The sequence below is a fragment of the Chiloscyllium punctatum genome, chromosome 19 (assembly GCF_047496795.1).
Source record: "Chiloscyllium punctatum isolate Juve2018m chromosome 19, sChiPun1.3, whole genome shotgun sequence".
In the NCBI taxonomy this organism is placed as follows: domain Eukaryota; kingdom Metazoa; phylum Chordata; class Chondrichthyes; order Orectolobiformes; family Hemiscylliidae; genus Chiloscyllium; species Chiloscyllium punctatum.
In genome coordinates this window covers 79919250-79935454 of record NC_092757.1, presented here as the reverse complement: position 1 = coordinate 79935454, position 16205 = coordinate 79919250, and the positions used below count along the sequence as shown (strand labels likewise).

Sequence of the window (16205 nt, the reverse complement as noted above, 5' to 3'; positions counted from 1 at the left end):
CAAATCTTGGCAGGGCTTATACACTTAATGGTAAGGTCCTAGGGAGTGTTGCTGCACTTGGAGTGCAAGTCCATAGCTCCTTGAAAGTGGAGTCGCAGGTAGATAGGATAGTGAAGAAGGCGTTTGGTATGCTTTCCTTTATTGGTCAGAGTATTGAGTGCAGGAGTTGGGAGGTCATGTTGCGGCTGTACAGGTAATTGGTTAGGCTACTGTTAGAATATTGCATGTAATTCTGGTCTCTTTCCTATGTGAAGCTTGAAAGGGTTCAGAAAAGATTTACAAGGATCTTGCCAGGGTTGGAGGATTTGAGCTAGAGGGAGACGTTGAATAAGCTGGCGCTGTTTTCCCTGGAGCGTCAGAGGCTGAGGGGTGACCTTTATAGAGGTTTATAAAATCATGAAGGGCATGGATAGGATAAATAGACGAAGTCTTTTCCCTGGGGTCTGGGAGTCCAGAACTAGAGGGCATAGGTTTAGGTTGAGAGAGGAAAGATATAAAAGAGAGCTAAGGGGCAGCTTTTCACTCAGAGGGTGGTACATGTATAGAATGAGCTGCCAGAGGATGTGGTGGAGACTGGTACAATTACAACATTTAAAAGGTGCCTGCAAGGGCATATGAATAGGAAGGGTTTGGAGGGATATGGGCCAGGTGCTGACGGGTGGGACTAGATTGGGTTGGGATATCTGGTCAGCATAGACGAGTTGGACCAAAGGGTCTGTTTCCATGCTGTACATCTCTGTGACTCTAATTCCAGATCCTGGTGGAGGATGCACTGTCTCTTTAATTCCAGACCCTGGTGGAATGTGCGCTGTCTCTTTAATTCCAGGCTCTGGTGGAGGGTGTACTGTCTCTTTAATTCCAGGCGAAAGTGAGGACAACAGATGCTGGAGATTCGAGTTGAGACTGTGGCGCTGGAAAAGCCCAATGGGTCAGGTAGCATTCGAGGAGCAGGAGAATTAAAGTTTCGGGCAAATTCTCTTCATCAGGAATGATTTTGAGAGCCGTCAGGGTGGTGAGATAAATGGAAGGGGTGGGGCTTGGGGGAAAGTAGCTGAGACTGCGATAGGTAGATGGAGTTGGGGGTAATGGTGATAGGTCGGAGCAGAGGGTGGAGCGGATAGGTGGGAAGGAAGATGGACAGATGGGACAGACCATGAGGGTGGTGCTGAGCTGGAAGGTTGGAACTGGGATAAGGTGGGTGGAGGGGAAATGAAGAAAATGGTGAAATCCACATTGATGCCATGGGATTGGAGGAAGAAGATGAAGTGTTCTTCCTCCAGGCGTCGGGTGGTTAGGGTGTGGCAATAGAGGAGGCCCAGGATCTGCATGTCACAGGGGGGAGTGGGGCAGAATTGAAGTGTTTGGCTAGGGAGTGATGGAGTTGGTAGGTGCGGGTATCCCAGCGATGTTTTCTGAAAAGCTCTGTGAGTAGGCATCTTGTCTCCCTAATGTAGAGGACACCGCATCGGGAGCAATGAACACAGTAAATGGCGTGTGGAAGTACAGGTAAAACTCTGATGGATGTGGAAGGATGGAGGATGAACGCCTCATCTTCTGCATCAAGACCTTCCAACCTCCACCTCCATCTACCTATTGCACTCTCAGCTACCTACCCTCCAGCCCCATCCCCCTCCCACCACCTCCTCGGCTCCCAGCCTCATTCCTGATGAAAGGATTTTGCCCGAAATGTCAATTCTTCTGCTCCTTGGATGCTGCCTGACCTGCCGTGTTTTTCCAGCAACACATCCTCCAGGCCATGGTGGAGGGTGCGCTGTCTCTTTAATTCCAGACCGTGGTGGAGGGTGCGCTGTCTCTTTAATTCCAGCCCCTGGTGGAGGGGTGCACTGTCTATTTAATTCCAGCCCCTGGTGGAGAGTGCGCTGTCTCTTTAATTCCAGCCCCTGGTGGAGGGGTGCACTGTCTCTTTAATTCCAGCCCCTGGTGGAGGGGTGCACTGTCTCTTTAATTCCAGCCCCTGGTGGAGGGGTGCACTGTCTCTTTAATTCCAGACCCTGGTGGAGGGGTGCACTGTCTCTTTAATTCCAGACCCTGGTGGAGGGGTGCACTGTCTCTTTAATTCCAGCCCCTGGTGGAGGGGTGCACTGTCTCTTTAATTCCAGACCCTGGTGGAGGGGTGCACTGTCTCTTTAATTCCAGACCCTGGTGGAGGGGTGCACTGTCTCTTTAATTCCAGCCCCTGGTGGAGGGGTGCACTGTCTCTTTAATTCCAGCCCCTGGTGGAGGGGTGCACTGTCTCTTTAATTCCAGCCCCTGGTGGAGGGTGCGCTGTCTCTTTAATTCCAGCCCCTGGTGGAGGGGTGCGCTGTCTCTTTAATTCCAGCCCCTGGTGGAGGGTGCGCTGTCTCTTTAATTCCAGCCCCTGGTGGAGGGTGCGCTGTCTCTTTAATTCCAGCCCCTGGTGGAGGGTGCGCTGTCTCTTTAATTCCAGCCCCTGGTGGAGGGGTGCACTGTCTCTTTAATTCCAGACCCTGGTGGAGGGGTGCACTGTCTCTTTAATTCCAGCCCCTGGTGGAGGGGTGCACTGTCTCTTTAATTCCAGACCCTGGTGGAGGGTGCGCTGTCTCTTTAATTCCAGCCCCTGGTGGAGGGTGCGCTGTCTCTTTAATTCCAGCCTGTAGTATGATGGTGTCGATCGCCGATGAGTTGCTCTGTGGGTTGATGTATCGGTGCTCCATGTTGGGGGCCTGTCTGTCCATGGTGATGGAGACTCTCGATCTGTTCCGGGCGCTGGGCTCGGGGGCCCGCTTTGATTGGAAACGCTTCGGGAAGGACGCCGAGAGGCTGCGGGTGAGGACTCGGCCCGGAGCCGCGGCTCCCTTTTCCCTGCGGCCTCACGGAGGAGCAGGGGCGGCGGCAGCAGGAGAGCCCGGGGCGCTAGGCCGCAGAGTGGAGCCTGGGGGCCGGTTATTGTCCTCACCCCCGCCTGAGGGCATCAGGCTCTGCCCCTTCGCTTAAACATTCCCCGGATCAGAGCCCATTGGTACAACCTGCCCAGGGCCCAGCTGCGGGTGTCCCACTCCAAGTGCAAATGGATGGGCTGCCTTTTGGTAATTGCCCTGCAGGGTGATGCTTTAGTGTGAAGGGAACCTTGTGGTTGTGCTCCTGCTCTGGGCCAGGAGGCCTGGCTTCAAGACCCACCTGTTCCAGTGGGTTGTACAATAACTCATCTGAACGTGCAGATTACAAAATGTCTAAAAGCTTGTGTTTCTAAAAAAAAAAGGGCGTGAGGGTTTGGGCTCAAAAACTGAACTGTTTTGCCTGTGCTGCCAGGCCAGCCACAAGGTACTGAGTCTCCCCCTGCCATCCCTGGTGTGCTCACAAGCCATTCAGTCGTGAAGTTTACAACATGCCACCACAGAATCTTAGAGCTCAGAGAGATGGCATTCAAATGTTGTACCTAGACTTAGAGTTGTGCAGTGTCAAAGGAACCCTTTGATCTAACCAGTTAATGCTGAAAATAATCCCAAACTAAACTGGTCCCACCTACTTGTTCCAAACCTTTCCTATTCACATGTCTTTTAAAAGTTGTAATTGGTGTCTACGTCCACCACTTCCTAGGGAGGTTCATTCTACATGGGAACTACCCTATGCATAAAAAGTTTGGCCCACATATTTTTGTTTAGATCATTTAAAAGTATTGTCTATTTTAATCCACACCTTGACTTTACCCCTCAAATCCTGAAAGTTATTAAATTATTAAATTCTCATTTGCTGGTTGGAAGTTAAAATGAAATTTGATTCCATATGCTTTTTTAGTTACCATTCCCCAGATTGGCCCTTGCTGTGTCCACGGGGAAAAGTAGTCTTTTTTTTTCTTTTGACAATTACTTTAAAGTTATAACCGCAAATCTACTTGCTAGAGGTGAGTGTTTTGCTCCATTTGCTGTAACAAACCTCTCATTGTTCTGAATATCTCTCTTGGGTCATCCATGAAACATGTTGGCTCTAAAGAGAATAATTCTCCGGTCTACCCCATTCCACACTCTAGGCCTTGCCATCCTTCCTATAATGTGATGCCAAATTTGCAAACATTATTCCAACTGAGGTCAGAGACTTGTAAGGATTTTGCATCTCCTTTTATGTGCTTTCTGTTCATTGTTCCTACTTATAAAGCCAAACAACCCAAATCTTTCCTGAGTTTCATGTAAATCTGTCCTCCCCACCTGAAGCATTTTATGAAGACCCGCCCCCCTGCCCCCCCCTGCCCCCCCCTGCCCCCCCCTGCCCCCCCGCCCCCCTGCCCCCGCAGCTGTCTTTGCTTTGATATCTGCCTCAAAATAGTTTATATTATTTCCATAGTATTCCTCCCAAAGTGCTCTTCAGCAGGAGCCATTAAGCAACATGATTACAGAATGGCTGTCTGTTCGATCTGTTGCTGAGATGGGAATTCTGAATACTATTCACTTTCCTAAGCTTCCCTTGAATGTTTTGAATTGATTAATATTGATTGGATTATAGTTCAAGATATAGTGTTACCTTTCAGTGACGTCTTGCAATATGCTTCAACGTGCAGTGTAAAATTGTACACATTCTTAATACATTGTTCTTGTACTTTCCAGGTAATGAATTCAAGCAGCACCATCTTAAGTGAAAATGTTCCTGACCTTGACTTTTTTAACAGTCAGCCTGCTAAAAACTGCAAATCAGTGGTCAGTGTGTTGAAAAGCAATGGGGAGGAAAAAGAGTCTACAGCAGACTGCAAGGACGACATGTGTGTATCCCTAGGAAAAAGAAAATTGGACGTGGGTAGTTCAGTAAAGAAGAAAAGGAACAAAGGTAAACTGAGCAAAACACAACATTCTGAAATACTGAATGGATCAGGCTAATGTTAGGAGCAAGAAACTTGTTCTAATTTACTCTCTAAGTCTTTTGCCAATTACTTTAAGACTATAATGTCAAACCCACGTGGCAGAGCTAAGCCAGTAAAAGATTTCTAAATTCTGATTTCCAAATCTGCAAGGACCTGTGATTTTATTTTTGTAGTCAATGATTTCTTCCCTTTCTCTCAGAAGAGGAGATGATCATTATTGAACATGTTTGTCATTGCATATTATGCCATTGTTTTATAATGATTTGCAAAGTCAATAATTTACACTACTTTTGAGGCAATATCGTCCCAACCAAATCTTAATTGTTTCTCCGTGTCCACGCAGATGTCCTTTCTTGATGGGCGGCACTTGGTGAAATGGAATCTTTCCCCTCCCTGTTTGAGGGGACAGAGGCCATTTAACTATCGGCTCAATCAGTGCATATGAAGACTTGTGCTTAGGGCTATAACAGATGCCCTTGCCCACTACTTTTTAAAAAACTTTAATGCAAAGTTTGCACACTAAGGCTTATAGCTTTCTTCCCTTTTTAAGACCTACTTTATACATGCATTGAATTCTTAATTACAATTTTCTAAACCAATTGTTAGGCTCTCCATTGTTTTTAATTGATTTTATTTTTACATGCTCTCACTAGACAAGAACTGGAGTGAGCAGTAAACCTCCAAGGCTGTTGGTCATGCAGAACCCTGGATGGTCTGGAGGTGGCAATCCTTTCACTCTGTCTGAGGTTTCCTTACCTTTTTCTAATAATCTTACTAACATTAGAAATTCAATGAGGCTGAAGATTGATCTTGTGTTCCATAACTCATCGGTATTTGTAAATGCTTGAATATGGTCTCATCCTTGGGAAATATTGGGGAAAAAAAACACAATGTGTCATGATGCCCACGTATGACTCAGATGCAGACTGCATGACTACCAGCTAACTACTTTGAATTTTTATAATTGTGTTCTTGTCACCTGACATTGTCATGAATACAGAGGATTTGATCAGCAGAGTCTGATCTTAATTTTTTAAGAACCCTCATATGTTTCTTGGCTGATATATTTTTAAAAAATAGGATTGAGAGATTTTTGGATTAGTGTTTCCAATGAACTTTCACCCATGGAAACAGCACAGGAAAATGTTAATTGTGCAGGAAAACAGCACAGTCTCAACATGATTACTTCGGTGAAGAAGGGAAAGATGAGGACTTCGGTTTTTACATTTTGCAAATGTAATTCATCTCTTTTCAAGGCTGATTTATGTCTTGTACTGTGTGACCTCATTAATATTCGGCAATAAAGGTTCCTAATTTCTCTTCTCTCTCCGCCATCTCCACCACTACACTCCTGGCCGTCCACAGTGACCAATGCAATGTCTGACATTTTTTCCAATACCAAAGATGATGATGATGATGATGATGGAATAATGTTGATGTCCTCACTGGGAAGGAAGACCAAGAGTAGTATTGACAGGACAGACACAGAATGCAGTGCTGAGAAACTGGAACATCAACGACGAGAAAAGGTTTGACTTTGGGCCAAGAGCAAATCTAATTACTGTAAACCAGGGAGAGATCAATTTAAAAGCCTCGCTGTAAAGGCTTGAGGAATTGAAATTTTCTCCTTTTTTTTTTCTCTTTTGTCAAGATAAATCGACTCCGGCGTAAGCATCGGATTCATGTGGATGGAACAGATATTCCTGAACCAGTTGCAACCTTTGAACAGCTCTTACAGGAGTATAACGTGCACCCAAAGATTATTCAGAACATACAGGAAGCTGGTTTCCAATCACCCACCCCCATACAGATGCAAGCCATTCCTGTAATGCTACATGTAAGTATTTTTCAGTTGACTTGTTAGGATAGATGAGAAATATTTGCTCTGAAGCATGTTAATGGTAAATTATGCAGGTATCTGCCACTCATGGCTGATTTGCGAGCAGTTTTGAGTCACAATATTCCAGGTTCACTTTCCACTCCAGGGCTTGAGCACAAAAATAAATGTTCACATTAAGCTACAGACTTGACCGTTTATCTGAGGTGCCATTTTCCAAATGAGAAGTTGAAGCTTGGATAAATGTAAATGTTCCCATAGTATTATTCCAAAAGAGCAGGGAAGTTCTGGCTAATAGTCATCCCTCAATCACCATTGTAAAAGCAAATTTTATCTGATTTTTTACAGTGTTTGTAGCAATTTCCTGAGCACAAGTTAGCTGCTATGTTTCATACCTTAACAACAACAGTGACTATAACTTTTAAATATACTTCATTGGCTGGGAAGCAATTTTGAAATGTCTGGTGGTCATGAAAAATACATAATATAAACAAATTGTTTTATTTACTTTTCTCATTGCAAACTTCAGCTAATAAAACTGATCTTGGCTAGGACAAGAAAATGTTTGTCATTTTCCCGAAGTACCTATCCCTGGCCATTATCAGTGCTCTGATGTGGTGAATTCAGTTTCCTGAACATTGAGGAGTACAGGAATAGAGCCTGACTGTTAAGACAACGACTGTTTCAATCTCCCAAAGTAAATAATGGATAGATGGACCATTATCTGGAGGTTTATTGACATTAAATTTTGTTTAATCAACTTCTCTTTAATTTATTTTGCAACATCAAAATCCTGTACTTTTTTTATTTTGCTTGAATGATACCCTGTGATGTAGTGCATTGATTTACTAGCAGACTTTCCTGTTTGGGTTTACATCCTCCGTGTAATTTATCAGCTGGGCTCGATGATAGGAAAAAGCTTTATGAACTTGGAATATATTTCCGTATGTGGAGGGGGATGTTGCTAATGTTCTTTCTAAATTGTGCAACAGCAATCCAGAAGAACCTATGCATAGAAGTCAACAGCATAAGCTCAATCATATGTGACTTTACAAAAGAAATTCAAAGGCACTTGACTCCATAGGCTCCCTCTATGTATCATAACAAAGTAAATAGAGCGTTGAATAAGGCTGCCATGGAGTCTCTGTGACTAGCTGTAGTGATGTAGGCAAATGTCATTCATGGTTTGGAAATCATTGTGCATACTGATTTCTGTATTATAAGTAGCCATAGAAGATTTTCTCAACAGATATAATATCTTGAGGGCGTTTGGTTGAAATGACCTCTTTCTGTAGTGTAAACTTCAAACTGTTTTATGTAACTTTCATAGAATCGTGAAATCCTGGCTTGTGCCCCAACTGGATCGGGAAAGACCTTGGCCTTTTGCATTCCACTTTTGACTTGTCTAAAACAACCAATGAACAAGGGTTTCAGGGCCCTGATACTGTCTCCTACTCGTGAGCTTGCCAGCCAGGTATGTTTGTCCCCAGAGGCCTATTTCACTTCAGTTCTATTAATTGTCAAATGCTACTGGTGATAGTTCATAAAAACGAGAAAAAAAATTAACCTTTGTTAGTTTTGAATACAGTAGTTTGTCTGAGGCAGCTATAGAGTCATAGAGATGTACAGCATGGAAACAGACCCTTTGGTCCAACCCGTCTATGCTGACCAGATATCCCAACCCAATCTAGTCCCACCTGCCAGCACCCAGCCCATATCCCTCCAAACCCTTCCTATTCATACACCCATCCAAATGCCTCTTAAATGTTGCAATTTTGTACCAGCCCCCTCCACATCCTCTGGCAGCTCATTCCATACACGTACCACCCTCTGTGTGAAAAAGTTGCCCTTTAGCTCTCTTTTATATCTTTTCCCTCTCACCCTAAACCTATGCGCTCTAGTTCTTGACTCCCTGACCCCAGGGAAAAGACTTTGCACATTTATCCTATCCATGCCCCTCATAATTTTGTAAACCTCTATAAGGTCACCCTTCAACTTCCAACGCTCCAGGGAAAACAACCCCAGCCTGTTTAGCCTCTCCTTCTTGCTCAAAACCTCCAACCCTAGCAATATCCTTGTAAATCTTTTCTGAACCCTTTCAAGTTTCACAACCTCTTTCCGATAGGAAGGAGACCAGATTTGCACGCAATACTCCAACAGTGGCCTAACCAATGTTGCGGCTGTACAGGACATGACCTCCCAACTCCTGTACTCAGTACTCTGACCAATAAAGGAAAGCATACCAAACACCACCTTCACTATCCTATCTACCTGTGACTCCACTTTCAAGGAGCTATGAACCTGCACTCCAAGGTCTCTTTGTTCAGCAACATTCCCTAAGACCTTACCATTAAATGTATAAGTCCTGCTAAGATTTGCTTTCCCAAAATGCAGCACCTCATATTTTATCTGAATTAAACTCCATTTGCCACTTCTCAGCCCCTTGGCCCATCTGGTCAAGATCCTGTTGTAATCTGAGGCAACCCTCTTTGCTGTCCTCGAATTTTGGTGTCATCTGCAAACTTACTAACTACCTCTTATGTTTGCATCCAAACCATTTATGTAAATGACAAAAAGTTGGCAAAGATGGCATGAGCAACATTGAGCCTGTGCTGACATCAGGCCATGGTTTGAATAAATTATGTTGATCTTAAATATGCTTGTATTAATGTAGCAGAGCAGGAAAGCATCTGAGACACTGGCATTGATTTTTCTTAATGTTATTACTTGTATTCTTTTGACATTGTACTGTCTTCACAAATGTGCGAGCTCAAGTTCAGAAGTTGAGCATACATAAGTCTGTCTATACTCCAGATAACCAGAACAGCATATTTTTAAAGAAGTGTTTTTAAAGATTATTTAAATTTTAAAAAATTGTACCTCCAATTTAAAATTCTTAACCTTGTGTTCATGCCCCTGCATAGCCTCATTTCTTCCTACTGTAACCTTCTAAAAGCCTCTGAACTCGCCACATTCCACAGGTTCTGAACTTGTGCGCTGCCCTGCTTTCTATTGGTACGTTATTGGTGGTTGCACCTTTCCGTTATCTAGTCCCTGGTCTATGTAATTTCTCTGGACACCCCTCAGTTGCAGGAAGAACAAAATGAATGATTCAAACTGAAAAGTATCCTGACTGAGTCTGATTGTACCTCTATTGCCAGACTCATCGGGAGCTAGTAAAGCTCTCTGAAGGTATTGGATTCAGAATTCACATGATCAACAAAGCAGCTGAGGCTGCCAAAAAGTTTGGTCCCAAGACGTCAAATAAATTTGGTGAGTGATTTTGCACATTTCTATCTTTTTTTTTAAAAAAAATTAAATTTTAAATTACCTCAGAAGAAATTTGGCCTCCAGAATTGAGCTCTAGCCTCAGCCTTGACTGTTGGTCAGGTTTTTACTTAGTTGCTAGATGGGGGATTGTATTTGCAGAGGACAACTTTTTCTTTTAAAATGTGCAGGCTTATCGAAACTGCCTTGATCGGATGGTGCTTATAACTGAAGAGGTCAACAGGTTAAAGCAAGTTGTCCACAACAAATAGGAAAAGAATGGTAGCGGACAATGACAGGAAAACGATCGCGATCCTGAAATATGTAGATTTTTTTTTGTGTAGCTGGAGCTGGCCTTGTTTCTAAGTGCCAGTAACAAGCACAAAAGGATTACTTTTCTCAAATACCTGACTTCAACAATATAGTATGAAATGTTTTTCCTTTGTCTCCAGATATTTTGGTGACTACTCCAAACAGACTGATTTATTTGTTAAATCAGGATCCTCCCGCTCTGGACCTCAGCAGGTATCGATACTTTTAAAGAAATGTATGTTCCTTGGAAGCCATAGTTACAGAAGTACTTTGTTTATGCCTTTTGGGTTTCCAAATCTGATCATCTGGTGGAATATAGTTGTATTTTATAACTGATGTTTAAATTCCTTGGATTGCACCTTGCTGTATATGGAAACTGTGAAATCTATTTTATGTATCATGCATCTGCTAGGGAAAATATTTTCAATTTTAATCTGTAATTTCTGTCAACAAAAGCTGACAAATTGTGGTTAAACCATACAGTGCAGAAGAGTCTGGAACTAATTGCCTATCCATTGAGATGCTGATGTCACTAGCAATGGCAAGAGAAGTGTCACTTTTGGCATCAGTGACTCTTAATGAGAGGATGGAACCTAATTGTTAATTGTATCTGTCTCTGGTTATTATCTAGTGATGCTTCCTGCAAAACGTTTTTTTTATGCTGTGTGATGTGATTGGACTTGGCTGTGAATCTGTGGTCGTGTGTTCTGTTGAGATTTGCATTCTACACTGTCTCTTGAGAGGCATGGATGGTTGCTTGATGTCTGTCCTACAATATCTCATTCTTTTTCAAGAGAACATAATGGAAAGAACACTTGCTGAACAAGTATGAAATCCGTGCCTGATAAAAGCAAAATATTGCAGATGTTGGAATTTGGAAATAAAAACAAAGCAAAATATAGAGAGTATTTAACAGACTTGATAGCATCCACTGGTCGATCTTCCACTTCCAGTAAACTCTTAACCTCCTGAAGCCATCCTTACATTCAGTGAATAACCTTCACAACAAAGCTGCTTTATGTCTAGAACTAGTTATTAGTTTAAGAAGGAGGACATTCTTCAACCAAGGGAGTCTTTAACCAAAATGATTGCTGTTAAATCCAGTGAATTCAGAAATCCCAAAAATTATTTGTTACAATCCCGGCTGATCTTACTGGCCAAGTCACTTTCCAGTCAGGAACCTGATTTGATGGATTATATTTTGATTAGTTTAGTTATTACCAAAGTTGATGCACGCTTAAATATAAACGTGCAATGTTGCAATTTTGTTTTAACAATAAAACAAAGTTTGAGAATTTAAAAGTAAAAATGGAATAAACCAAACCATTTACTTACAATACAAATTCAGAGATTTTTCAGCATACATTACAAATATGCTCCCGCTAATCCCAAAACATTTCTTTCAATAGTGAGGAAACAACGCAGCTTTTGTATGGTACCCAAGATACACCCTAGTACAGTACCCAAATCGCAACTCGTACAATGTTTTCACCAGCATCCCCATATCTAACAGTCAGTCGACTTAAATTATGTGTCACTTCAACCTTCAAACTAGAACAGCAGGTAGCTTCTTCTCTGAGCTATTAATATATTTACTTAAATGTATTCCGCTTTAAGCAATGTCTTCAAGGTTTTACCCTAACACTTTTGGTCTGGGACTAGCACTAACTTTTAACTCTCTGGTAGCCTAATTCAATTTATGTCTTTCCCTGCCCATAAGCACCAGCCTATAAGGCGCCACGGACTCCACCAGACGGCCCTACTCAAAGTAAAAACTGAGATTAAAAGTATCCCCTTCTCAGCTATGGGTATTTTCTTTTAAGCTTATTTACCTTGCTGTGTTTCAAGATTTATGTAAACAAAAATTTATTACTGGTGCACAAAACTCATTCCTTCTAAATTCAGGCCTGAAAAACTGGTTTAACAGGAACCATCCTGGCTAAAGAAATACTTATAACACATTATTAACTGCTGGTTAAACAAATCAGAAACCCAAATTTACAGTAAATAATATTAAAACTATATATATTTATAAATCCCACATACTTGCATCACAATCAACCAATCAGCCATGCTTCAATGGCAGAGTGGACTCGATGGGCCGAATGGCCTTACTTCCACTCCCCTGATTTATGGTCTTAATCCAATGGTCATAAGCGGAGGTACTTCATGTGGCTGTACGAGGCCTTCAGTGAAGGATTAGCAATTCTAATGCAATGACTCTTCAATTTTATCAAGTAGCAGTGAGCAGTCTATTAACAGAAACTCTAACCAACATTTTGAAGGCTGCATTTTAATTTTTATAGAATTGTTGAATTTTAGCTCTACCTTTTTTCACTGTTCCTGGTTAGTACTGTTGCAGTGAGTTACCAAAACAATTTAACTGAAGAAGTCAGTTATTTGAAATACCATATATACTCAAGTAATAGTCAATCTCATGTAAAAATTGACCCCCTATTTTTGGCCAAATAATCTGGAATTTTGCATTTATCTCATGCAAAAGTCAAACCTATTTATTCACAGATTGACTCAAACGTTGATTTGTAGTGTGCAGGCAGTCACGTCCCACTCTAGCTTTCCAGCCTGCCGGTTGTTCTGCTCCGCTTCTGGTCTTCAGTCTGTTGGCTGTTGTGTTTCTCTCCGGGTTTTCAGAATTACTTGTTTTTTTTTATTCATTTAGAGATCAATTGGGCGTCAGCTAATGATACTATGAGAATTTTGATGGGCATGAATTTCAGCCCTTTGAAAATAGTATTGATGTAATAGTCGACCCCATAAATTTAACCTTAAAGTAGTTGAAATATTTGACTATTACTCGAATATATACGGTAATATTGTTATTGCATAAGTGAAGTTGAGCACTGTTCCACAACTGATATTGCAAAGTTGTATTTATTTCAATGTAAGTAGATATATAGGGTATCGCGTTATGCACTGTGAATATTATAGAGCCAAATGCTAAGAATCTAGAACACCACACGTCTGAATTGAATTGAATTTATTGTCACGTGTACCGAGGCCCAGAGAAAAGCTTTGTCTTGTGAGCAATACAGGCAGATCAGAGTTAAATAGCATAGACAAGTAAATAATAGGTAAACAGCGGCAAAAACAAAAACACAGGTACAGGCAAATGTTAAGAATTTGGGAGTCCATTCAGTATTCTAATATCTAATCTTATTTCTGGATCAAACAAATTAATCAACATAATGAGTCTCTTATATCTTGACTTGAGAAATAAAATCGTTGAAAAGTGCAAGAATATCCCCCAAATTAAGATCAAATGGATCAAAACGATGTTTGGTATGTGCTAGTATCCAATAGCATTGTATGCTGTACTATGACAAACTCCAGAAGTACTGATTTTTAATTTTATTATTTAATTCAATTTAGGGTGGAGTGGCTGGTTGTTGATGAATCTGATAAGTTGTTTGAAGATGGCAAATCTGGATTCAGAGATCAGCTCGCCACTATCTTCTTGGCATGTACATCTCACAGTGTCCGGCGAGCCATGTTTAGTGCCACATTTGCATTTGATGTTGAGCAGTGGTGCAAACTGAACTTGGACAACGTGATATCTGTGTCGATTGGTACAAGGTGAGACAAAAATAACATCAAGACTAATCTTGAAAATTAACCTAATTTTACTGTGGCGTATTGAAAGGTTTTTTTTTGCACTATTTGTACATTTTATATAAATGAATTTAGTTCACTTTTCTATAAATGCTAAATTGTAATTAGTTATAGTTCGGTGGCAAATTTTCAAGGCACTTTATGCATGGATATGTCTAAACATTTAGGCTGATGAGTAGAGAAGATGGATGTCAATAAGTAAATGATTACAGCAGATTTTATACATGTCCACGCATTGAATTTGTATTATTCCATCATATATACTTAAACTTGTGTAGAATTTTAAAATGATGCACAAAAATTATAGCTCCATTTTGAGAAATTACCTCAGCTACTGTAAGAAATTATAAATCTCTTGTATAGGGTGAGATCAGGGACTTTGCAAATGATTTGTCTGTCTGACTTTTTTTTTTTTTCTGGAGGCCCACTCAGGGACCTGTTCAGTATCATTGTCTGGTACTGAGTAACCCCAGTCACCATGTTGGCTGTTGAAACCTCCAGCATAGCTGGTTGGGTAAGGCAGTAATAGCAGAGCTTGCTGTTCCCAGCTGGTATTTTGAAAATTATATCACAGAACATGGAGGATCTGTGATAAAAGGCGTACCTATGAATAATACTGATCTAACGTCTCTCGAACACTAGCACCAATTTATGTTCTAATTTGTAATGTGAAAATTAAATTATATGCATAAGGTGGAAATCTTGCATGTATTAGACTTGCATCAAACATTGTCTTTTGTTTGAGCTGTCTGTGTTGGTATTAAATGTCTTCCATTATTAGCAATGGATGGCTTACTGTGGTTCAAAATATATTATTTTATTTTCTTGTAGGAATACCGCCGTGGAGACAGTGGAACAAGAGTTACTTTTTGTGGGTACTGAAACTGGAAAACTAGTAGCGATGAGAGATCTGGTTAAAAAGGTACAAAATGAGTTACGTATTGGATGCATTAGACCAGCGCTATTTAATTTGACTGATCAAAGTCTATTTAAAATGCCTTTAAAGTGGAAAATATTCCTAGAGGATCCCTTGTCAAGCCAGGCCCATTTGAATGACTTATGCTGGAACGTAAGCTGTTGTTTACTTGAGTAGAGTCTGCTTCCTTTAGAAGTTGAGCTGTTGCTGATGGTGAACTTTTGGGCAAATAGTTCTGATTTGAAAATGCTCAGTTGCTCCTATTTGGAGGCTAACTGTCAAGTAATCTGAGAGGCTTCCAAGTGGATGTACACATTTTCCTCCGCATCCCTCTGTGACACCAACCTATAATATAATAATGCCTTTAAAATATCTGATAAATTATTATCTATGTATGTATGTTATTTAGGAAATGGAAATCTCTAGAGTCGAGCGATTTTAAAAAAAAAATAAACCCAGTAAATGAGATGATTAAAGTGTTTAGTTTGTAAAGTGGACGTTTTGCTGCCTTGCACAACCTCCACAATATCAGTCTCAACATTGGGCACTCCTCAGGTTTTGTGCCAATAGGACATGCTCTGTGAATCGTACAACTTGATATAAGAGTGTCTATCGGCCATGAAATGACACATCTCTTTTTGGATTTCTTTCCACACAACATTTTATTGACATCATTTGCCTATAAGAGACCCAAAACAAAACCAAAGAAGCAGATGGCTTTGACATACAATGCCACTCCCTTTGTGCTAAAATGCAGCTGTGCCACATATGTCTGATCTGATGTTGCCAGTGGAGCTGCGCTGTCATCCTCCATGTTCGGTGATATAATTTTCAAAATACCAGCTGGGAACAGCAAGCTCTGCCATTACTGCCTTACCCAACCAGCTATGCGGGAGGTTTCAATAGCCACCATGGTGACTGGGGTTACTCAGTACCAGACAATGATACTGAACAGGTCCCTGAGTGGGCCTCCAGAAACAAATCTCCAGGATCGATAATCTTTAGAAATCTACAGCACGAAAAGGGCCCTTTGGCCCATTGCACTTGTGCCAGTCAAAAAGCACCATCTAACTATTCTAATCCAGAGCAACAGGGAGGGAACGTTTTCTTTTTAAGCCACGTGAAGTTGGAAGTACTTACCTGACTTATGCTGGATCAGTTCCCTGGATGGTAAATTACTCAATCAATGGTACTTTCCCTCATTATCTGTCTATTTCATCCCAAGTTTCTGTCTGCAACCTCCAAGGTATGTCCATTTTTCTTCAGGTAACCTCCTTTATATTTTTATGACACTGAGCAAAATTCAGCTGTAAATGGCAAATACGAAAATACATTGCAATTTTTGTTAATGTCTCTTCCCGTCCTGCCTTCACAAATCCTCAAGCCAGGTGTAGCAGATCAATAAGTGTCTG

At 41.3% G+C, this 16205-nt stretch overlaps 1 protein-coding gene across 1 annotated transcript in view; it reads left to right on the top strand.

The window, feature by feature from the left end:
* Nucleotides 1-2637: 2637 nt before the first annotated feature.
* The window catches only part of ddx52 (DEAD (Asp-Glu-Ala-Asp) box polypeptide 52), a 37350-nt gene continuing 23782 nt past the window's right edge, over nt 2638-16205 (top strand). The window contains exons 1-9 of the mRNA XM_072589792.1: nt 2638-2808; nt 4581-4797; nt 6197-6360; nt 6483-6668; nt 7999-8142; nt 9830-9941; nt 10388-10460; nt 13638-13841; nt 14709-14799. Coding sequence (XP_072445893.1) covers nt 2641-2808; nt 4581-4797; nt 6197-6360; nt 6483-6668; nt 7999-8142; nt 9830-9941; nt 10388-10460; nt 13638-13841; nt 14709-14799 — 1359 coding nt within the window. The 5' untranslated portion in view covers nt 2638-2640. The remainder of the gene's footprint in view (nt 2809-4580; nt 4798-6196; nt 6361-6482; nt 6669-7998; nt 8143-9829; nt 9942-10387; nt 10461-13637; nt 13842-14708; nt 14800-16205) is intronic.